General features: G+C 42.9%; 1 protein-coding gene across 2 annotated transcripts in view; it reads right to left on the bottom strand.

Moving 5' to 3' along the window:
- The window catches only part of DISP3 (dispatched RND transporter family member 3), a 225,566-nt gene that overhangs the window by 42,182 nt on the left and 157,858 nt on the right, over positions 1 to 25,526 (bottom strand). For both annotated transcript variants that reach the window (XM_082274320.1, XM_082274321.1), the window contains exon 13: positions 10,853 to 11,034. In XM_082274320.1, the coding sequence (XP_082130446.1) occupies positions 10,853 to 11,034 (182 nt within the window). The remainder of the gene's footprint in view (positions 1 to 10,852; positions 11,035 to 25,526) is intronic.

The raw sequence follows: 25,526 nt of genomic DNA, 5'->3' as shown, positions 1-25,526 counted from the left end.
AACGGCGACATTGTGTTTGTTTTGCGCTTTCGTTTGACGTGAGCATTGACATTTTTTCTGCCCGCCAATCAGTGGAATGTATCATGTGACGCTAGTAGCTCCACCCTAACCGTACCAGACCATTACCTATGGCCTTACATCTGAAGGAGGACCAGAAATGGTGCGGTTTGGTTCGGTTGTATGGGCCACTTTCATAATGGAAACACTCAAAATAGCGTATCGTACCGAACCGACCTGAACTGATCCGCTCAGTGGAAACAAGGTATTAGTGTCCCCCAAGGCTCAGTCCTGGGACCAATTTTGTTCAATTTATTCATAAATACCATTGAGGACGGGATCATTAGCTCGATATCAGCTTTTGCAGATGACACAAAATTAAGCAGGGCAATAACTTCACATCATGATGCAGAAATCTTATAGAATGACTTGAACAAAATAACAGAGTGGGCAATTACATGGCAAATGAGGTTTAATGTGGAGAAGTGTAAGGTATTGCACTTAGGGACAAAAAACAAATGCAAAATACGCTTTAGGGGGGAAACTCTGGTGGAATCAAGGATGGAGAAGGATTAGGGGGTCCTAGTGGAAGATAGACTTGGCAATAGCATGCAATGTCAAGCTGCAGTTGCCAAAGCCGGCAGAATATTAGCTTGCATAAGGAAGGGGATAAATCTATAATCCTACCACTTTATAAAACACTGGTCCGACCACATCTGTGTCACACAGTGTGTTCTGGTAGCACCAGCGGAGGGCTGGGTCTGGCAGAGGCAATGCCTGAGAGTGTCGTGTGATGTCATGGTGCAAAGAAGCAGGGCAGGCGGAGCGGGCAGAGCCTTGTTTGCAGGATGGGAGCAAGGCAAGCTGGGAGCGGGACTGTCAGTGCTGTTTGGATTGGTGTGGACTGAAGGGACCACCTGGGGTGGAGAGAGGCTGTCACTGTGACTCAGGAGAGGACGTGTCAGTGAGGTGTCATCATCCTCTGTGCTGCTGCTCACTGCTCTCAGTGTCACTGTGAGAGTCAATTTTATGTGTGTGTGTCCGATCATTCTAATTTCTTGTACCCCGGAGTCCTGTCCCTGAGCTACTTACTTATGCAAAAATAAAATAAGAAATATGTTTTTTACCCTAATAACTGCCTTAAATCACAATGCTAGTCGCATATTGTACTTGTCTGCGGCCTAAATACTGAAATTTACACTTAAAACTGTAATTTTGTAACTTTTGGAAATGCCAGTAAAAACTTGGCTGTGAAAAAGATGGTAGATAGTCACCCGCGCCAGGCAGCACCTATGTATATTAAATATTAACTGCTATTAAATAATAATAATCATCTGTGATAGCCAAAGCAAATTAATACTTGAAATGTGATTAAATATAAGCAGCTGCTCTGACACGTTTCGTCACCAAATATGAGGTCTTCAGAAAATGGAATGTTCCATTTGGTGACGAAACGCGTAATTTTGGAACACAGGTTGATCACGTGGCTGTTGGGCAGAAGTAGCAGGAGGAACGCACGCTGGTTTCCTGCACGGCATTCCTCTGCTTAAACTTCAAAACACTTTTTTCAGTGTAAGATCTGCGGCTTGTTGTATCGTGCCATTTTCTCTGTATATTTAGGAATTTTATTGCCTGTATCGAAGTTTTCATTGGAACTTTTTTAATAAACCCTAATGGAATTCACTATGAGGATTTCGTCTTCCTTTCCCATTTACATCTGCTAAGTCATCTGGGGCAGAAGAAGAAGGAGCAGAGTGAAGAATGGATCCAGGTGTCACTGATACGATTGGTCAAGAAGATCACCTAAGCTTGGCTGATACCCTTGTCGTAAGACGAGAGGATCCACGGTATCTGGTGAGTTTTCCTACATTCCCTGTGCACCCGCGGTGACCCTGGCTTTCACTCCCTGCATGACACAGTGTCCAGCATTTCCTCCTGGGTTCCACACCACCCGATCTTTCTTATTGAAGCACAAATCTTTGGACTATAATATGTAATTGGATTATCTCATCTAATATATTTATTGTTTTATTCACCTTAACCCTTGCAGTTTTGGTGGTATATTGCACATATTTATTGATTTTAGTGGCTATTTTAATGTACTCAATTTCTCTAAGGTGTACATATATCTATTTACATGCACCAAGTGGCCTAGTATGTTTTATTTGCTCATTGGCATTTATTTCACCAATGTGTATACACATTTATTTATATGTATTGTGGGATATTTATAGCATAAATTTTGCACATTTTTTATTTATTTATTTGTGTGGGCACAAAATTTACTAGCCACATTTTAGATTATTTATTATTTATTTTTTATGTGGGGATTACTTGAGTGAAATCCTGTACTTATTATTGGATCAAAACACCTTGGTTTGGTTCATTTTCAGCAAGCGCTGTGCTGTGGGAGTAGGTGTGTCCACCTTCCTCCCATTTTTAAACAAAAACTTGGCTGTGCCAGTAAATTCTGGGAGTCAGGTCAGTAAATTTCACTCTGGTAGGTTGGCAACACCGATGACTCAGCTTTGCACAATCTGCTGAACTGTGCTAATTGCTGAACCTGCTAAAAAACAGAATGGCTGCCTAGGCTTGTGTCTATAGGTGAAAGAAACAAAGAAGTGGCTTTTCCCTTTATAGTTATGGACCACGCTTATTCTCCCTTTATCAGCAGTATAAATACAGTGAATTAATATTAAAAGGGCTGTAAAGGTTCTTTTTTTCTGAATAAAATAACAAACATGTTATCCTTACGTGTTCTGTGCAAGGGATTTGCACAGAGCAGCCCCGTTCCTCCTCTTCTGGGTGACCCGTTTGCGCTCCTGGCTCCTCCCCTTCATCGGGTGGCCCCACAGAAAGCCCCATTTCATAGGGGCACCAGTGCAGGCACGCTCCCATGATCAGATGCTGCATCCATTGTCCCCCGCTCCTGTGTCCCTGGATTTGATTGACAGCAGTGGGAGCCAATGGCTCCTGCAGCTATCAATCTGTCCAATGAGGAGAGAGACAGAGGCTGGAGCCCCTGGGCTTGTGTACATTGATGGATCGGATCGGGCTCAGATAAAAAAAAAAGAGAGGGGGGGGGGGGGGGGGTCTTGGGACAATTGCAGCAAAGATGGTTTTTCAAATAGAATGCATTGAGGTGAAAAACCTTGAGACTTTACAATGACTTTAAGTGGTTCTAAAACCTAAAGTGTTACTAAACCCACAACAGTAAAATCAGTCTGTATATGCGGTAAAGCCTGCTTGTTATACTCACTGTGGAACCTAAGGGGTTAATCCTCTGTATTGTGTAAAAAGGCTGTTTGATCCTGTCTTCTCTGATCCTCCCCTTCTTCCACTATCCCCAATCCATCTGCCATGATAGTACAGAGTTTTTGGAGTCCCTCTGAACATGCTGAGTTTGGTGTGTATTGCTTGGGAGGGTGCATTTCAGCACAGGGCCAATCAGCAGAGTGTCAGGGGTCCTGCAGCTTCATAGGACATTTAGAGGGGAATAAAAACTCCTCCTACAAGCTTTAAACAGACACTGATAGAAGTCACAAGACTGCTATATACTGCTGATAAGAAAAGGTATTTAGCAGGCTATATTTACTAAAACAATTGCATTCCCATGTTCTGTGTAATGTGCAGTGGCGGCCCCTCCATTGTGGGCGCAGGGGCACCACCCCCCTATCCATGCATCTGGCCCCCTATTCTACATGCAGGGTGCCGGATGCATAGATTCCAATAGAGATTTTTTTTTTTTTTAAGCACGTGATTAGAGCCAGAGGCTCTAATAGGCTTCAAAAAGGGGTGGGCTCAGGGTGCAGAGTCTTCAGTTCCTGCTTGTTCTTGTGGCATTTTTCCTTCAGTTTTGTCTTCAGCAAGTGAAATGCATGCTCAATCAGATTCAGGTCAGGTGATTGACTTGGCCATTGCATAACATTCCACTTCTTTCCCTTAAAAAACTCTTTGGTTGCTTTCGCAGTATGCTTCAGGTCATTGTCCATCTGCACTGTGAAGCGCTGTCCAATGAGTTCTGAAGCATTTGGCTGAATATGAGCAGATAATATTGCCCGAAACACTTCAGAATCCATCCTGCTGCTTTTGTCAGCAGTCACATCATCAATAAATACAAGAGAACCAGTTCCATTGGCAGCCATACATGCCCACGCCATGACACTACCACCACCATGCTTCACTGATGAGGTGGTATGCTTTGGATCATGAGCAGTTCCTTTCCTTCTCCATACTCTTCTCTTCCCATCACTCTGGTACAAGTTGATCTTGGTCTCATCTGTCCATAGGATTTTGTTCCAGAACTGTGAAGGCTTTTTTAGATGTTGTTTGGCAAACTCTAATCTGGCCTTCCTGTTTTTGAGGCTCACCAATGGTTTACATCTTGTGGTGAACCCTCTGTATTCACTCTGGTGAAGTCTTCTCTTGATTGTTGACTTTGACACACATACACCTACCTCCTGGAGAGTATTCTTGATCTGGCCAACTGTTGTGAAGGGTGTTTTCTTCACCGGGGAAAGAATTCTTCGGTCATCCACCACAGATGTTTTCCGTGGTCTTCCGGGTCTTTTGGTGTTGCTGAGCTCACCGGTGCGTTCTTTCTTTTTAAGGATGTTCCAAACAGTTGATTTGGCCACACCTAATGTTTTTGCTATTTCTCTGATGGGTTTGTTTTGTTTTTTCAGCCTAATGATGGCTTGCTTCACTGATAGTGACAGCTCTTTGGATCTCATATTGAGAGTTGACAGCAACAGATTCCAAATGCAAATAGCACATTTGAAATGAACTCTGCACCTTGCATCTGCTCCTTGTAAATGGGAAAATGAGGGAATAACACACACCTGGCCATGGAACAGCTGAGCAGCCCGTTGTCTCATTACTTTTGGTCCCTTAAAAAGTGTGAGGCACATATACAAACAGTTGTAATTCTACACCGTTCACCTGATTTGGATGTAAATACCCTCAAATTAAAGCTGAAAGTCTGCAGTTAACTGGTTGCCGACCGCCGCAAGTACATATACTGCGGCGGTCAGCCCCGGCCAGGCAAAGTGACGTACCAGTACGTCACTAGCCTGGGAGCCAATAGCGGGCGAGAGCGCGGCGACGGAGGCGCGCGCCCGCCTCGGCTTGTTCACGGACCCCTCCGTGCGTGTGACCAGGGGACCCGATGTCGGCCGGTCACTCGCGATCATCTGCTGTGAAGGGAGAAAGGCAGGCGGCTAATGTAAACAAAGCCGCCTGTCACTCTCCCCTGTGTAAAAGCACTGATCTAACGGTCCTGCTATGTAGGACCATTGATCTGTGCTGTTACACACACAGACACATCCCTGCACAGTAAGAATCACGCCCCTAGGGACACACATAGTCACTGCATCTCTAATAAAGTTAACCCCTTCCCTGCCAGTGTCATTTTTACAGTAACAGTGCATATGTATAGCACTGATTACTGTAGTAATGTCACTGGTACCCCCAAAAGTGTCAAAAATTTCAGTCAAGGGTCCGATCTGTCCGCCGCAATGTCGCAGTCCCGCAAAAAAAATCGCAGATCGCCGCCATTACTCGTTAAATAAAAACAACGAAAATGACAAAAATCTTTCCCTTAGTTAGTAAACGCAATAACTTTCGCGTAAACCAATCAAAATACGCTTATTGTGATTTTTTTTTTACCAAACATAGGTAGCAAAAAACAAATTGGCCAAAAATTTAAAAAAAAATTTGATTTTTACTTTTTTTGGGGGGGGAATTTCATATAAAAAGAATTTGAAAAATATTGTTATTTTTGCAAAATTGTCGCTATTTTTTTGATTATAGCGCATGATCAAAAAATTGCACAGGTGATCAAATACCACCAAAAGAAAGGTCTATTTGTGGGGAAAAAAGGACGTCAAATTTGTTTAGGTACAGCGTCGCACGACCGCGCAATTGTTCGTTAAATTCATGCAGTGCCGAATCGCAAAATACCCCCTGGTCAGAAAGGGGGTAAAATCTTCCGGGGCTTAAGTGGTTAAAGCACATCTTGTTTGTTTCATTTCAAATCCATTGTGGTGGTGTATAGAGCCAAAAAGATTAGAATTGTGTCAATGTCCCAATATTTATGGACCTGACTGTAACTACTGCTGTGTTGTCTCTTTAGATAGCCATCTCTTCAAATCTGTTGTTGTACATTAAATGTTATTACTAGAACAAAGAATGCATAATATAAATCTGATATTATGCAGACACAGTGGTGATGTAGGGGCCGGTAGCTGGAAGTGTTACAGCAGAAATTGTAGTTCTTGAACAGCATGAACACAAGTAAGTGTATCTAATTTTCTCATCTTCAGGGTTGTTTTAAGCATTAAAAAAAAATTACCACTATAATCACTATTTGAAATAAGACAATATAATCATTATGGGCAGTTGTAAGAATTATGTGTCCATATAAAGGTTTGCTGTCCATCCATAAAAAAATAATACATTTAGACAGACAGGCCTGCCTCTTCCCCAGACAAGACCAGAATACCAAGCACGCGGATCATACGAGAGCTGGCCACAGAGGCGCTGAGCCGAGCCGTCTATCCAGCCCAGGGAATAAGCAAGATGCAGCTTAGACAGACCACTTGAAAGAAGAGTTGCAGTGTGCTGATGGAGAAGCCAAATAAACAGCCTAATTCCACATGCTGGAAATGATCAAAGTGTCTGCAGGGGGAGTGGGCCTTATTGCAGATTCTCCTTCTCCTTCCCAGGGGTACATTTCAATTACAATAGCCCCCAGGACACATTGATTGTGTGGTCACACCATTTTCTACACTTAATATTATAAAAATGAGTATATTCTAGAAGTTTGCTGAAGCTGTATTTCTCTAAAGCTAAACTCCAAGCGAACCAAACATACTTACTGGTAAGCCAGCATATAGCATGATCAATGACTCACCCTTGTCTGTGATTGGGCAGTGAAAGAGCATCAGAACACTAATAAGGTCAACAGTCTGCACTTTTCTATTATTAGGAAGCTAACAGAAGGAGTCTGACCGCCACTTGCTGTGTAGAGCCTCATGACTGGCTCCTAGTATTACCACAATCTTTACCAATCTTATTACTGCTTCATAGATGATTACAGGAGGCTGATATAAAGACAAACTCAAATACTTCCACTAGTTTTATATAAAATATGTTGTTATTTTTAACGAATACAAAACCAAATTAAATGGTGCCCAGCCTCAGCTTTAAAGGCTTATTTTACCCTTACCAATAAACTACCTATGCAGGAACCTGTAGATAACTGACCAAAGTTAAATTATGCCTTTGCTATAGGTGTAGGCCATATACGTACCTCCTGAAACATCTAAAAACTCCCAATGCTGGCATCATCCCCTCCTGTCTTGTTGCTAGGACCTTGTTAAAGTGGAGTTCCACCCATTTTAGTCACTTTAGATGTATGTAATCCCCTTCAAAACGACTTTTACCAATGGAAAGTTTTTTTTTTTTTTTTGTTGCTAGTAAATACCTTATTTTCTGCTTTATTTATCCTCTTCTCACTTCCGGGTTCCGGTCGGCGATTACGTCATTCAGCGATTCGCAGTGTGTGCTGGGATGTATCTCAGGGCATGAAATCTCGCATTTTTACACAGGAGATGAGCTGTGCTGCGTGTTCTGCCCCGCCTCCGCCCTGCCTCCTCTCAGTGAGCTGTATGTATGTAGTGTATTGAGGCCGTGCTCCGCCCCGCCTCCTCTCAGTGAGCGAGGACTGAAAGCATTATATCCTCACTGAGCTCACTGAGAGGAGGCGGGGCAGAGCACGCAGTGCAGCTCATCTCCTGTGTAATAATGTGAGATTTCATGCCATCCCAGCACACACTGCGAATCGCCGAATGACGTAATCGCCGACCGGACCCGGAAGTCAGAAGAGGATAAATAAAGCAGAAAATAAGGTATTTTCTAGCAACAAAAAAAAAAACAAAAAAACTTTCCATTGGTAAAAGTCGTTGATTACGAGGAGATTACATACATCTATGTAATCCAATTTATTAAAAATGGGTGGAACTCCACTTTAAGACATCCTCAGCCAATTCAAACTACCAGGCATGAGCTCTCTCTCCCCTGTCACAGTAGCTCTGAGCTCAACAATGCTGCGATGGAGGAGATAGTAGACAACAAATGTGCGGGGGTTTGAGAGCTAGCTCCTTCAATAGTAGGGGGCGAGCAGTAATGGCTAGAAGTGTTTCAGCAATGTCCTATCAACAAGGCAGAATGGGATGATGCCATCTCTGAAGTTTTTTTCGGCCAGGCTTTGGGAAGTTCATAAATGGCCTACACCTATAGCAAGGGCATTATCCAACATCAAAGTTGAACAGTGTGTTTTTATCTACCAGTGCCCTCTACCTGCATAGGCAGATTTATGGTAAACATGAACTAACTCTTTAACATTTCTTATGTCGAAAGAGGTGAGGAGGATCTCCCAAAAGGTGACTGATTATGTCCTCCAGGATGATCCAGCCCTCTTCCTTTTACACTGTTCCTCTGTCCCTCCAGCCCGCTATAAGAAATCTGTCTTACATCACCTACTAAACGCAGCCAAGGCGTGCATAGGCTTGTGCTGAAAGTCCACAACCCCTCCATCGATACAGCTTTGGCTGTCCAGAGTTAAGCTCATCAATGATTTTGAGGACCTGGTGCTGACCTCGCAGTGTAGGAGGGAGCTCTATACAGCGACTTGGGGCTGCTGGAATATGTTTGCTTATTCGGATGAAGGAAGGGCACTCCATGGTATCACCCAATTTCTCAGGACTGGGAAGCTGACACACCGCACGGGATCCATCCGGTCTTCCCTCGCTCTTTTCCTTCCCCCATTTCCCACTGGGTTCTATACCAGTCGAGATAACGATGTTGCTTATACCCCTGCGCTGACTCCCTACCTCTTTCCCTCTCTATCCTCTCCCCCTGTTTCCCTCCTTCTTTCCCGCCTCCCCCCCTTACTGTCTTCATCTCCCTCCTCTTCTCAGGAAACCTAACTCCCCCCCTGACTTCCCCCCACCGGTTCTTTAATCCCATTGTCCCCCTATGTGTTGTAAGCCCTCTCCCTCTCTATCTCTAGTGAGAAATGTTCTTCAGTTTCCTTTTCTTCCACAACAGATGGTGACATAACTCTCTTAGTACATTTCATCATGCACACCTGATGACCTGTTGCTGAGTCCCCACGTCACTGAATATTGTTTCATTATTCCACAAAGTGTCATGTTGATGGTTTTCAATTGCTCACTTGCTCCTTGGGTTATGTGCTTTAATAATTTGATGATGCCTTTCTCACCTCAGATACATGCTACAACACTGTAATGCCTTAATTTTTATACACCTTGTTGATGTTACTTATGTTGTCCTAAATAAAGGATTTGAAAAAAACATTTCTTATGTCGTCTATATATCTTATATATGTACAAAAATAATAAACCAAGAGACTGCCTGGTACCATTCAACATTTATCTGTCTCAGGGTTTTGACTTTTTGTAATTCCGGGGCCTTGGCTATCCTAACATACCACAGGGTTTTCTAGTAAGATATTTCAATATACAAGGCTCAATGGTATCTTTGTGTTCACATGAGCTATGTTGATCAGTCTACAGGGGTGGGCAACACCATTATTCAGCCTTGTGGCTGTTCCTGCAGTTGGGCAAAGCTAACAATTCTGGTGCAAAAATCTCACAATTGGGTGTAGATTTACTAAAACAATTGGTGCACTCAGAATCTGGTGCAGCTGTTCATAGTAACCAATCAGCTTCTAACTTCAAAGGCTTGTTCAATTAAGCTTCTGTAATAAAACCTGGAGGTTGATTTGTCTCTATGCAGAGCTGCACCAGATTTTGCACTCTCCAGATTTAGTAAATAACCTCCATGGGTCATGAGAATACAGCATGTAAATTAACCTATCAGCATCCACAGAAAGGTAACTCTAAAAGAACGAGAAAAAGTTTGAGACTTTATATGAGGTACTGCCTATCAACGACTAGATGCCTCCATCCCTATTATTCAAAGAAAAAAAGGGGAGGGGGGAAGGGGTAAACATATATAGGACAATTGGCCCATAATATAATATTATATAATAGGTAAAATCACATGATGGGTGGACAACTCCACAACATAGTAACTATATTGCAATGGCCAACTGCCTCTATCCCTAATATGGGAATAAAGGGAATTGGGAAATAAATGGGAAATTGGGACTTTATATCAAGTGTGTGAAGACAGTTAACACATTAAATAGGTAGAATGATTCACACAAGGGTGAAATATCACTTGGGTGGATTGACATTTAAACAGAACACCTTTCAGGGGTGATATGTCATTTTTGAAGACTGTGAAGCTGCAGAGGGGCCGTTTGGGGCTTGGGAATCCATTTAAATCAGATGTGAGGCCCCTCCTATTGTCAAATAGACCTGGACAGAACTTATCTGTCTATTTATGCTTAGTTAAAATTCCAAATCCTGAACAAGCGAGAATCTGTTTGACTGTCGAAACGCATTGGATTTTTTTCTGCTACGAACCAATTTTATTATTAAAAACTTTTGAATCTTGGACTTTTCAAGCACTCTCATTGTACTTTATACAACCCAATGCTGGGTTTTTCTCCCATTATGAGAGGTTTTCCTGTTTTGTGGAGTTGTGCTGAACAAGAACTAGTGTGCCCAGTGTCAATTCAATTAGTTGACCCATTGAAAATCTGTATCCAGCACCTCGTTTCTACTTTTGTCTAACAATAAAAACCTGACATTGGTTCTAACCCTTCCCTACCTTGGCTGGAATTGCACTTTAAGGGGCGCTAGCCCAAAAGTGTGGTGGCTTTTGTGTAACTTCTTGAGGCAATTTCCAAGAGGTAATTTACCTGGTGTAATTCTGCTCCCTGTCAGCAGCGTAGAAGCTGAAGTCGAATTTCCACCCTCGACGAGAGTCGCAGGCTGAGGAGGTGATCATCCACTTCTTGGGACAAACGTCACTCTGCAGCCCTATGGTGGACACACAAGCGGTCAGCTTCCTGGTGTAGTTACCGTAAGGAATCTTATACACCTAAACAATTAACGAAAACACATATTTTACAAGGTGGCACCCTCTGTTCTGCACTCCTGAGTGTTCTGTGTGTTCTCATCCCTAACAACATAATACGACTGGGGTAGCTAAAGAGGCGCTAAGGGTGACCATGCTTGCAGAGAGACTGTTACATATTCTGGATTATTGGCTTAATGGTCTGGCTCTCTAAAAAAAAGGTACAAACATCCTCAGGAGGGCAGCATCCCTAACGACTGATCATTTTAGTTGGCTTCTCATTGTTCCCTGGAGACTGAATAGAAATCTCTCAGCACAGAGTGGTGCCAACTAGACAGGGTTGCACATTTCCATTTCATCAGGGGCTGTGATTTGCACAAACCTTTAACAATCCCCTAATTAAAGAGTGAGAGTACTGTGGTTATGGGGGAAGACTTGTAGGCTGAATGACACAATGGAGTTGAATTACTAAAACTGGAGAGTGCAAAATCGGGTACAGCTGTGCTTAGAAACCAATCAACTTCCAGTTTTCTTTTTTTTATGAAGTTAGAAGCTGATTGGCTACCATGCACAGCTGCACCTGATTTTTCACTCTTCGGTTTTAATATTTCAACCCCAATTAATTTCCATATGTTGGGGAGTTTCTAGAACTAAGAACTCTTTCTGCACTCCAACAGTCCAACAGAGAGAGTAGGGCTCCCAAAAATGGTCACGCCACATGGGTGGAGTTGGGAATCAGATTGCAGGGATCTTTCCACTAGGGTCTCACCGACACTCCTAAAAGAAGTATTCATCCAAATATTATTTTATTTTTTTTAACGTTAATTTAATTTTCCCCTTTTTTAGCTCATTAATAGATTTGTATTGATAGACTAGCACAGCATGGCACATTGCTTAGTACTACTAACTAAAAATGTTTTATATGTATGTATATACCATATCTCTCTCTCTATCATATATATATATATATATATATATATATGATAGAGAGAGATATATATACAGGCATACCCCACTTTTAACCACTTAAGCCCCGGAGGATTTGGCTGCTAAACGACCAGGGGGTATTTTGCGATTTGGCACTGCGTGACTTTAACGGACAATTGCGCGGTCGTGCGACGCTGTACCTAAACGAATTTGGTGTCCTTTTTTCCCACAAACAGAGCTTTCTTTTGGCGGTATTTGATCACCTGTGCGATTTTTTGATCACGCGCTATAAACAAAAAAAGAGCATCAATTTTGCAAAAATAGCAATATTTTTCCCTTTTTTTTATATGAAATTCCCCCCAAAAAAAAATGTAAAAATCAAAATTTTTTAACATTTTCGGCCAATTTGTTTTATGCTACCTGTGTTTGGTAAAAAAAAATCGCAAAAAGCGTATTTTGATTGGTTTGCGCAAAAGTTATTGCGTTTACCGACTAAGGGAAAGATTTTTGTCATTTTTGTTGTTTTTTTTTTTAACGCGTAATGGGGGCGATCTGCGATTTTTTTTGCGGTACTGCGACATTGCGGCGAACAGATCGGACCCTTGACTGACATTTTTGACACTTTTGGGGTTACCAGTGACATTTCTACAGTAATCAGTGCTATATATATATGCACTGTTACTGTAAAAATACACTGGTAGTGAAGGGGTTAACTTTATTTGAGAGGGAGGGGCTGTGTGTGTCCCTAGGGGCGTGATTCTTACTGTGATTGGCTGTGGCTTCAGCTGTATGCAGAGTGATCAACGGATCTACATAGTAGATCCATATGATCAGCTCTCATACAGAGGGGAGAATGACAGGCAGCTTGTTTACACAAGCTGCCTGACTTTCTCCCTCTCCCCCGCCGATCGCAGAGTGGCCGGCGGACATCGGGTCCGCCGGTCACACGCACGGGGGGGTCCGTGACCACGCGGGAGCGCGCCTCCGGCGGCGCGCGCTCGCTCCCTAGACCCTCACAAGCTAGTGACGTAGCCCTACGTCACTTTGCCTGTGAGGGACTGACCGCCGACGTAGATCGGCGTGCGGCGGTCGGCAAGTGGTTAAGTACACAACGGGACCAGAGCATGTATGTAAAACAAAAATGTACTTAAAGTGAAGCAATACCTTTTTTCATTTCTCAATGCATGTAAATACACTAGCTCCATAGGAAATCTTGGTCAGCTTGACATGGCATTGCTCCCAAACCATGTGACAAGGACACCAAGCTTGGAGAGCATGTTAAGGGGATCCAGGACTATGACATGGTAGATTACCTAGGCAAGCTGGCCAGTCACAAACAGGATATGTTGTAGTCCTGGGTCCCCTCTTGGTGTTACCTAAGTTTGGTATCCCTGTCACTTATGGTTTGGGAGCATTGCCATATCAAGCTGACCAAGATTTCCTATAGACGCCAATGTTAAAAACCGGGAGTAGTGTTATGCCAAGCTGAACAAGCTGTGTCCTTACTCGCGAGTGTACTTAAAGTGAGTTTACTTAAAGCGGGGTATGCCTGTATATATATATATATATATATATATATAAATATATATATATACATATATGTGTATATATATACACACACACACACATTTTATTTGTATTACTTTAAAACCATACGTTCAACTATACATTTAACTTTCCCTTTACATTCAACCATACAAACAGTGCCTGCTCTATACAATTATGTCAAGATTTTATCTCAGCTCTTGTAAATCAGGAAGCGACTGAAGTGATATAGCCATTGGGAGAATTTCCAGTTTTGTATGTGTAAAGTGTATCCATAGCCAAATTTTTATTTTCCTCTTTTGAACAGAGTAGGGATAGGCTATTTGCTGTCTGTGGCCCATTACAAAAAGATTGAACTTCACTCCCATTTCTGGAAATCCAACAATCTCTCCTCGCCTCTAAAAAGTTAGGCTGCCCATAGATGGTTTGATTCTCGGCCGGTTCAGCAGGAACCGGCCCAGATTCGAACCATGTATGGGAAGGCTGAATGTACAAACGTACAACCAGCCTGCCAGGACCACTTACGGTTATGGCTTGCGGCTGTTATAGTTGCTAGCAATAATCGCTGTTTCTCCTGGTGAGGACGGCAGACAATTGCTTGGCAGAAGGGATTCCCCAGGCAGCACTGTCTGTGTTGATGGGGGAATCATGCAAATTTGCACCGTCTAAAGCATTGGTTCTCAACTCTGGTCCTCAGGACCCACTAACAGGCCAGGTTTGCAAGATAACTGAAATACATCACAGGTGATATCATTTGCTGCTCAGTGATTGCAGTACTCTAGTCTGCATCTCCCCAAGGTAATACTTCTAATCTGGCCTGTTCGTGGGCCCTGAGGACTGAAGTTGAGAACCATTGGTCTAAAGCCTGCCTTAGTGGAAATCTCCTCTAGAACAGGAGTCCACATAACAAGATTTCACCTTCCGTTTTGGTGACAAATGTTGAATTTCTATCACTTTCTGTCCTAGTGATAGTGTTCACCAGAACAAATAGAGTGGTGGAGTCTTTCCTTTGGGGACACAAGCAGCAATAAGAAAATAATAATAAAAAAAATCAGAACATGTATGACTATGGTGCTGGCGTTCACCGACCAAAAATTTATTGTTGGAAAAGGTCATTCACATTCAAATGGGGCGCAATGGCTCCACCGAGGCTGCTCTCAGCACAAACAGGGAACCCCTTAGCATGGGGACCCAGAGTTTGGATAGAAAAGTCTAATGAGAGCACCAGACCAAGGAACCAAGGGGTGGATTTAATAAAGGCAAGTGCAGTTGGACTCTGCAAGTACAGTTGCTCCAGAGCTTAAAAATTAGATAAAATTTTGCTTTGCAAAGAATACTCAATCACATGGAAGGAAAACAAAAAACAGCATTTTTGCTTGCACATGATTGGATGATGGAAGTCAGCAGAGCTTCTCATCATTTTCTAAGCACTGCACTTGCAGAGTGAAATTACTTACAAAGTGCACAGTCTATTTGCCTCTATTTAATCCATCCTCTCGAATACTGGTGTTAATTCATTCAAGAAGACATAAAACAGTCAACAGGTTTCAGGGTTTCAAAGATCTCCCCCTTCTTTTGGGGCTCAAATATTGTATGTAGTTAGGACTCAAATATGGCAAAGTCCCCAGAAATAATAATTTGGAGAATAAACCATAGAAAGTGCCCAGGAAAAGTACAGCAGGAGATATAGAACAAGATGGGGGAAGTCTATGAGAATGCTTTGGTTGTTCTATGACTATTTGTATGAATTAACACCAGTATTAAAAGATTTTTGGACTCATAGTTCTTTGGCTCTCATACTTTTCACAACCAGCAATAAAAAAAAAATGACAGAGGTTCTTACCTTTCCTCTCCCTATCCAAAACACAAAATGTTATGGCTATAAATACACTTTAATTTGAACATTATAAGAAATATGATGAAAATACGGCATTGATTTCTCTTCCTAGGAAAAATGATTCTGTTGGCCCCCAAATCCGGACGTGTCAGGGGCCATGAAGAACTGTAGTTGTGCAGCCCTGTTAAGGAATTAAAGTGTATCCCGAGGGTCCCATTCAGAAGCAACGCTCAAGATAAGCATGGTCAGTTTTAGCGCCTGTTCACAATATGTTAAACTGCAATATTTATTTCCTCTTAAAAAATACATTAGGCTTTTAATAAGCCGCGATGAATGGGTAGTAAAGCTTGTTACAAAATTATAATCTGGCATATATCAAGTTCATAGTTATTGTTTATTATGCTTTATATTTTTATTAAAAACAGACTGGACCTAAAAATACATTAGATTCTGTTAAAGTAAAATGCAAGTAGCAATTATGTGCTCTTACCCATGGCAATAAGAATAAATAACTTAATAATGGGATCGAACGGGTTGTTGCTATGAGCTATGACAGATTTGTGCGCCTTTCTGGAATACATTAGTAAGTTTGCCCCAAGCATTTTTTACCACTTTTAAAATTTGCCCTTATTATGGTAAAAAATAAATAATACAGTACTTCTGAATTCACAAGTGACCCTTTCTATGTTTTTGACTGTTGAGGCTGGTATGGAACTGGTATGGCATTTTATAGACTTAAATGCAGAAGTGGTTTTGTCGGTGAGGGCCAGCTAGTGAATAGGGAAAATGTTTTACTGCTCATCCAAACATGAAGCTCACTACTCAGGCCAAACAAAGGACAAACTGAGGTTCAGGACTCATCAGCCTTCCTAAACTTTAAGGAAGGGGACATTCTTTTTTGGAGGAGTCTCTGGGATCTAGGGTTTTGTTTATACCAGAAGTGGGTCAGGTGGGTGCTAGGCATGGCTCAATGCTAGAGCTAAAATGGGAGGCTTCTCTCACGATGCCCTAATTTTCTGGTGCCCACATAATGCTTATACAGTGCCTTGCGAAAGTATTCGGCCCCCTTGAACTTTTCAGGCTTCAAACATAAATATATAAAACTGTAAATTTTTGTGAAGAATCAACAAGTGGGACACAATCATGAAGTGGAATGAAATTTATTGGATATTTCAAACTTTTTTAACAAATAAAGAACTGAAAAATTGGGCGTGCAAAATTATTCAGCCCCTTTACTTTCAGTGCAGCAAACTCTCTCCAGAAGTTCAGTGAGGATCTCTGAATGCTCCAATGTTGACCTAAATGACTAATGATGATAAATAGAATCCACCTGTGTGTAATCAAGTCTCTGTATAAATGCACCTGTATTGTGATAGTCTCAGAGGTCCGTTTAATTCGCAGAGAGCATCATGAAGAACAAGGAACACACCAGGCAGGTCCGAGATACTGTTGTGGAGAAGTTTAAAGCCGAATTTGGATACAAAAAGATTTCCCAAGCTTTAAACATCCCAAGGAGCACTGTGCAAGTGATAATATTGAAATGGAAGGAGTATCAGACCACTGCAAATCTACGAAGACCTGGCCGTCCCTCTAAACTTTCAACTCATACAAGGAGAAGACTGATCAGAGATGCAGCCAAGAGGCCCATGATCACTCTGGATGAACTGCAGAGATCTACAGCTGAGGTGGGAGACTCTGTCCATAGGACAACAATCAGTCGTATACTGCACAAATCTGGCCTTTATGGAAGAGTGGCAAGAAGAAAGCCATTTCTTAAAGACATCCATAAAAAGTGTCGTTTAAAGTTTGCCACAAGCCACCTGGGAGACACACCAAACATGTGGAAGAAGGTGCTCTGGTCAGATGAAACCAAAATCAAACCTTTTGGCAACAATGCAAAACGTTATGTTTGGCGTAAAAGCAACACAGCTCATCACCCTGAACACACCATCCCCACTGTCAAACATGGTGGTGGCAGCATCATGGTTTGGGCCTGCTTTTCTTCAGCAGGGACAGGGAAGATGGTTAAAATTGATGGGAAGATGGATCGAGCCAAATGCAGGACCATTCTGGAAGAAAACCTGATGGCGTCTGCAAAAGACCAGAGACTAGGACGGAGATTTGTCTTCCAACAAGACAATGATCCAAAACATAAAGCAAAATCTACAATGGAATGGTTCACAAATAAACATATCCAGGTGTTAGAATGGCCAAGTCAAAGTCCAGACCTGAATCCAATCGAGAATCTGTGGAAAGAACTGAAAACTGCTGTTCACAAACGCTCTCCATCCAACCTCACTGAGCAAAAATTTCATTCTCACAATGTGCAAAACTGATAGACACATACCCCAAGCGACTTACAGCTGTAATCGCAGCAAAAGGTGGCGCTACAAAGTATTAACTTAAGGGGGCTGAATCATTTTGCATGCCCAATTTTTCAGTTTTTTATTTGTTAAAAAAGTTTGAAATATCCAATAAATTTCGTTCCACTTCATGATTGTGTCCCACTTTTTGTTGATTCTTCACAAAAAAATACAGTTTTATATCTTTATGTTTGTAGCCTAAAAATGTGGCAAAAGGTCGCAAAGTTCAAGGGGGCCGAATACTTTCGCAAGGCACTGTATACGGCAACAAAGAAGGTGGGCTTTGTCCCCCCTCATGCCACACATACGTGTCTAGTGATGGCATAGGCTTTTGTCCTAAGCGTGTGCTCAGGTCTGTAATAATGATTGGGAATTGGCAGGACCTACTCCCGGTCCTGTGACCATTATGACAGCCAATTACAGAGGTCACATGATTAGACAGACCTAGTTAAAAGGCCATCTGGATGGGCAGGAAGGAGAATAACAATGCTTTGGTTTGTAGTATTTAACTAGAACAATACCTTCACCTTCAGCATTTCTGGCACTGAAACATGCAGAATGGCAAAGAGGGGGTGTTTGTTTGTGTGACCCTTGATTGAGATATATAAAGTATATATATATATATATATATATATATATATATATATATATACATACATACATACATAAGGTTCTTGCGCATTGGGCCTTTAGTGACTATGTCCACCACTGGTGCAATTACTTGAATAGACTAAGAAATACACTCTATGGCCAAAGGTTCAAAGATTTATGAACATATTACCATCACGCTTGAGCTTGTTGGACACTCAGTTGCAAAACTATAGGCATTAATATAGAGTTTGCTTCCTCATTGCAGCTACTATAAACTCCACTCTTCTGGAAAGAAGATTTTGGAGTGCATTTTGGAGCAATTTCTCCTCATTCAGCTACAAGATCGTTTGTGACGTCTGGTGCTGATACGGGATGGGAAGACCTGGCTTGTACCTGCCATTCCCAAGGGTGTTCAATAGGGCTGAGGTCAGGGTTTTCTGGAAGTCACTCTAATTCCTTCACACCAGACTGGTCAAACCATGTTTTTATGGAGTGGACATTGTGTACGTAGGCACAGTTATAATGGAACAGAAAATGGCCTTCCCCAAACTGTAACCACAAGGTCATAAGAGCACAGCTATCAAAAATGTCTTTGTATGCTGCAGCATTAACCATATCCTTAAATGGAAACACCTGAACGCACATCATTTGGAAAGGGTGTTTAAATACTTTTGTCCATATTGTATAGTTTTGATGGTTAGGTGTCCAAAACTAGTAGCCATATAATTCTGCCATTTACATATTCTCATGTAGCTAACCACATACAGCCTTTACAGACATTGCTGGTTCAGCTTTTAAAATATCCTGTCTTAAAAGATCAGCTCAAAGAAAATTAGTACAGATTGTTAATATCAATGTAACCCAACGTTTTTCAACCAGGGTGCCTGGGGTGCCAGTTGAGTTTCCCCTGGGGTGCTGTGAGCACTGGACCTAGTTTGCCCTGGATCAGCATCATCAGTTATAGGTGGGCCACCTGTCAGAACCAATACAATCAATGATGCTCTAGGGCGAGGACACACAGTGTCATTTATTGCTATGGTAATGGCATTTGTCTTGCCCCCACCATGGCAACTCATGACTCTCATCCAGGCCAGGCAGCATTCTGGAGAAGATGGAAATCTGCCCCCTGTAGACATCCTCCCTCTACCATCCTTTGCCGTACTGCTGGAGCCAAAACATTGGGATTCTGATGTGAAGAGGGGACTATGTGATTGGAGGGTTCTGTTATGTGGGAACCGTGTGATTGGCTGGCCCTTTGGGGGGGCTATGTGATGAGGGAACTCTGTGGTGATAGTGAGGCTCTGTGGTGATGAGGAGACTCATGTATAAGGGGTCTCTGATGTACAGTAGCAACTCTGATGTAATCGGACGCTCCCATATTTAGGGAGGACTCTGATGTGATACAGGAACACTGATGTGATGGGACCTCTGTCAGGATGAGGATGATCTCTGATGTGAAGGGGGCCTTTGATGTAAAGGGGGCTTCTGATGTGAAGATGTTTGAGACCCCATTCACACTTGTGCCACTTATCATGCGACGTTGGACCCCAAATTGACAATAAATCCACATCGAGGGACACTTTTTAAATTTTTTTTATAAAGAACTTTCTATTTACTTTGTACACTTTTTTTGGTTAATGAGTTGGGGTGCTATGTACCCCATACTAATTTACATAGAGCGGGGCCGGGATATGAGCGCCTCTTTGTTAAAGGGGGCTTCCAGATTACAATAAGCTCCCCGCCCACAGACCCCCACCACCACCAGCCAGGGTTGTGGGGAAGAGGTCCTTGTTCATATTGAGGGCCTGTGGCCTCGTATGGTCTCCCCCCTTTCCTGACCTGCCAGACTGTATGCTATAAAAAGGGTCTGGTATGCATTCTGAGGGGACCCCACAACGTTTTTTTTTTTTTTTTTAATTTTGGGAGTGAGGTTGCCCTTAAAATCCATACCATCCAAGGGCATGGTATAGATGGGGGGACCCCATGCTATTTTTTTAATTTACTTTTTATCGCCGGCATACTTATCCCATTGATAAGTAACATTTACATTTTTATGTTTTAGACTTGGGTGCCACAAGACTTTGTATACTTTTAAAGGGTGCCACAACTGAAAAAAAGTTAAGAAACGCAGGGGTAACTCAACAAATTTGTGACCAACCAGAATGATGGTGTGAAATTATTTAACACACCTGATCGACTTTTAACTGGATATCAGCCAGTTTTCATTGTCTCCAATGATCCCTCATGTTACAATGTCAGATAAACTTGAAGACAGTTGAACAAATGCACTGTCATAAGAATTGGGACGCCTACCTTTATACACACATGAACTTTAATGGTATCCCAGTCTTAGTCCGTAGGGTTCTATATTAAGTTGGTCCACCCTTTGCAGCTATAACAGCTTCAACTCTTCTGGGAAGGCTTTCCACAAGGTTTAGAAGTGTGTCTATGGGAATGTTTGACCATTCTTACAGAAGCACATTTGTGAGGTCAGGCACTGATGTGGACGTGAAGGCCTGGCTCGCAGTCTCCACTCTAATTCATTCCAAAGGTGTTCTATCGGGTTGAGGTCAGGATTTTGTGCAGGCCAGTCAAGTTCCTCCACCCCAAACTAGCTCGTCTATGTCTTTATGGACCTTTCTTTGTGCACTGGTCCAAATCATTTGGTGGAGAGGGGATTATATTGCGGGGTTGTTTTTCAGAGGTTGGGTTTGGCCCCTTAGTTCCAGTGAAAAAAACGCTTAAGGTGTCAGCATGCCAAGACATTTTGGACAATTTCATGCCCCCAACTTTGTGGGAACAGTTTGGGGATGACCCCTTCCTGTCCCAACATGACTGCGCACCAGTGCACCAGAGTTCCCTCCACTGGGACTAAGGGGCCAAGCCCAACCCCTGAAAAACAACCCACACTATAATTCCCCCCTCCACCAAATGATTTGGACCAGTGCACAAAGCAATGTCCATAAAGACATGGATGAGCGAGTTTGGGGGTGGAGGAACTTGACTGGAGAGAGTCCTGACCTCAACTCAATAGAATACGTTTGGGATGAATTAGAGTGGAGACTGCGAGCCAGGCCTTCTCTCCAACATCAGTGCCTGACCTCACAAATACGCTTTTGGAAGAATGGTCAAATATTCCCATAGACACACTCCTAAACCTTGTCACAAAAAATAGCCTGGTCATTAAAGGGGAAAATCTTCCTGTCCAGAAGTGGTTAAGACCCATCTGCCTTCATCCACTTACTTCAGAAGAAGCAGCAGGTGAGCCCAGGCAACACATCTAGAGACAGACAGCAGGCACAGTCAGAGCCTGAGACAAAACCAGTCAGACTGTCAAACCCACAGGAGTACACAGCATAGCAGGGGAGCCAGGACAGCACATCTAGAGGCAGACAGCAGACAGAGTCTGAGACAAAACCAGTCAGACTGTCCAATCTCCAGGAACACACTGCACAGCAGGGGAGCAACAGCAACAAGTCTTTACCTGGCAGGACTGCAGAGAGGGAGAGAAGCCCTTTCCTCTGCAGACCTCCAAAACTGTTTACGCCATTGCTTGGCGCCTGGCGGATACTCTCCCATGCTAACTATCTCCCTGCTCCCTGTGACATCATCCACAGCCGCTCTCAGACTGAAAATAAAGTCAGGAGCGCAGTGCGTTGCGCTGCATAGACAAGTGAAAAAATGTATCCAAACTGCGCTAACTTTCAAAACAACAATAAGCTGCTAGCACACCAACCGACATAAGTAGTCCAGATAAATAATATAAAACAAGTGCAGCGCTGAAAATCATATACAACAATGGTAAAGTATATGTGCAGATATACTGAGAAAAGATGAATAAATAAATATATATGATTTGAAATTCATATATAGTGAGTCCCACGTGAAAGTGAAGCATCCAAATTCATAAAGGTGATTGTAGATTGTAGATAGATCCACACACCAGCAGAATAAAAATGAATGCGCTCACCGGAGGGTAGTGTAAAACCGCTTCAAAATGTTTTATTAAAATAAAGAAGTACACTTACAAACATCCATGAAACAGCACAAGGAATGCAATCAGATGGCAAATATAACGTTCTGATGCGTTTCGTCACAATTGACATAATCATAGGAAGTTGCCAGGCTGCCTTTCTCCCTCTCCAGCGGGAGATCGCGAGTGACCGGCGGACATCGGAGCCGCCGGTCACTCGCGCTGGGATGTCAGGGAAACGAGCGGGGGGGGGGGGCGGAATCGCGCCTCCGGGGGCGCGCGCTGGCCCTCTAGAGGCTCCAGGGCGAGCGACGTAGCCCTACGTCGGTTTGCCCAGGAGAGCCAGACTGCCGCAGTAAATAGTCGTGCAGCAGTCGGCAAGTGGTTAAATGGCTCCTGAGGGTTGCAGAGGCTGGACCAGGGATTTTGCCGAATCTCTCCTGATCTCTCGTTAGCTTCATTATTTAACTTTTTTATAAAAAGAAAATAAAACAGTGAAAAAAGTAAAGCGACAGTACACAAGTAATGATCAAATACACAAAAAAGGAGAAAACCTTATCACAATGTATAATAAATCAAATAAACTAAACTACCCTTAACACACAGAAAAAAAAAAACACTTTGAAAAAGACAAAAATGTTTTATTTTTTTCATTTTTATTTTTATTTCTTTAAAATATGTTTCACCTAAGCAGCTCATATGGAGTTTATGATTAGCCAAATTTCACCGATTATTCAGGAAAATATAAATATGGTAAAACCTTGGATTGCGAGCATAATTCGTTTCGAAAACATGCTTTTAATCCAAAGCACTCGTATATGAAAGTGAATTTCCCCATAAGAAATTATGGAAATTCAGATTATTCATTCCACAACCATTTATTTATAAGTCCTTCAGTTTATAGTCCATATAAAAAGATTATAGCAATGTGATAGGTTGTGTAACCATAAAATTTGTCCAAAAATGGCCGCCTCCACAAGGGGATTAGAAGCAAAATCCAGCAGGAGCTACAGAGTATAAAGGAGAAGAGAGGCGCCTCTAAGTGTAGCAATATGGTTACATTAAGGCTACGTTCACATGTGGGCATAGCGGACCATGGGCAGAATCACCGCGATTCTGCCCGCAATCCGGAATCATTGCAAATCACGAAACGCCTGTGCGATGCCCGTGATTTGCAATGGCACCCCAAACGCTGTGCGATGCTGCCACGATTTCTGCCTGCCGAATCGGGGTAATATCGTGCAAGCAGAATCGCAGGACGCATTACGCACAAAAGAAGCTCCTGTACCTTTTTGGACGTCATGCGTCCCAGGATTCTGTTTGCGCGACGTTACCGCGATTCAGCAGGCGGATATCGCGGCAACATCGCACAGCGTTTGGGGTGCCATTGCAAATCAAGGGCATCGCACAGGCGTCCCGCGATTTGCAATGATTCCTGATCGCGGGCGGAATCGCTGTGATTCTGCCCGTGATCCGCTACGCCCACATGTGAACATAGCCTTAATGAAGGTTCAACATTTAGCAACTAACATAGTTGATAATTAAAACAGGCACGTCTAAGTATGCCGGCATCCGGGGTAAAGCTGTCCACATAGACCGTCCACCGCACCACCGGCTCTCACTGCTGTCAGTCTGCAATCGTGACCGGGAAGACTACCCTGCAGTAGAGCGATCTGAAAGCGAGGCTTGAAGCGCTCGTGTAGTGCAGCATGGAGGGGGTGATGTCAATGGCGGTGCGGAGGATGGTCTATGTGGACAGCTTTACCCCGGATGCCTGCATACTTAGATGTGCCTGTTTTAATTATCAGCCATGTGAGTTGCTAAATGTTGAACCTTCATTTAATGTAACCATACACTTAGAGGCGCCTCTCTTCTCTTTGATACTCCGTTGTGTCGTGACGTTACTTGTATACCAAGGCATCGCTTGTATATCAAGTCAAAATTTATTTTAAAAAAAATTAGCTTGTCTTGCAAAACTTAAAAAGTTACTTGAAAGTTACTCTCAATGCAAGGTTTTACTGTATAATATTAATTATTCAGGAAAATATTAATCGAAAATCCCCACCACATATTTTTCTATTTTTTGTTTTTGTTTCTGTTTTTGATTTGTTTTTTTATTTCTTTGTTCGTTCGCCTGTTTGCTTTGTCGGGCACAATGGAATCGTTGTGATGGGAAAGATAAAAGTATGAGGCATCCAACAACAGAAGTTTAGAAAGATTATATTTCATTTACAGACTACTAAATTATGTAGGAAACGGTGACATCTGTCAAAAGTACTAAAAACAACCAAACAAACCGGGAATCCAACTGAAAAACGTTTCTACATGAATCTTTTAGCAGTTTTAAAAGAAACGTGCAGAGTGCGGACTACTATTGCTAAGCTCCTTATGAAGATGTCAGCTGTGTGTGCCTGGTTTTGGTACTTCAGAAAGAATGTCTCAGAACAAGAATGTGTATTTAAAGCGGAACGAAAGGCCTGCTTACGAAAACTGCGAGCATGCAGGCTCTTTACAGCAATAGAGACATGCAATGCCTTATTTGCAGTAAAGGACACCTACCTGTGTGCTCACTGCCTTCTTTGGAATGTGCACTGAGCTGCGCATGTGCAGCTCAGTTTACATTCTGGCACAGGATCTGTGTGCAGGAATGACTGCACTCCTGCGCATACACAGGAGTAACATCAGGGCCGTTTTTAACACAGGGCAAAAGGGGCAGCTGCCCCGGGCCCAACCATTGTTGTGGGGCCCAAAACAGCTGCCCCTTGAGCCCGCACTGCCCACAAATAGTTGATTAGTGCATTTGGTAGGGCCCAAGAAAATTTTGCCCAGGGTACAATCAATACTAAAAACAGCCCTGGGTAACATCATCCCACGCCGTCCAATTATGAAATCCACAGCCTGGCACCTGGAAGAAGATAGGTAGAGGGTGACGGTGCCGGAAAGGGATGATTGACCGTTGAAGGATAGGTAAGTATCTCGGAGTTTAGCTCTGCTTTGAATGGAAATTTTTGTGCCTGTTCAGATTTAACAAGGGATAATGTTTTAACCACTTGCCGACCACCGCACGACTATTTACTGTGGCAGTCTGGCTCTCCTGGGCAAACCGACGTAGGGGTACGTCGCTCACCCAGGAGCCTCTAGGGGGCAAGCGCGCGCCGCCGGAGGCGCGCTCCCACCCCCGCTCGTTCCCTGACATGCCCGCGCGAGTGACTGGCGGCTCCGATGTCCGCCGGCCACTCGCGATCTCCGGCTTGAGAGGGAGAAAGGCAGGCGGCTAATG

Source organism: Pelophylax lessonae (genome assembly GCF_965119305.1).
Source record: "Pelophylax lessonae genome assembly, chromosome: 12".
Lineage (NCBI taxonomy): Eukaryota > Metazoa > Chordata > Amphibia > Anura > Ranidae > Pelophylax > Pelophylax lessonae.
This window is presented reverse-complemented; position numbering and strand designations above follow the sequence as displayed.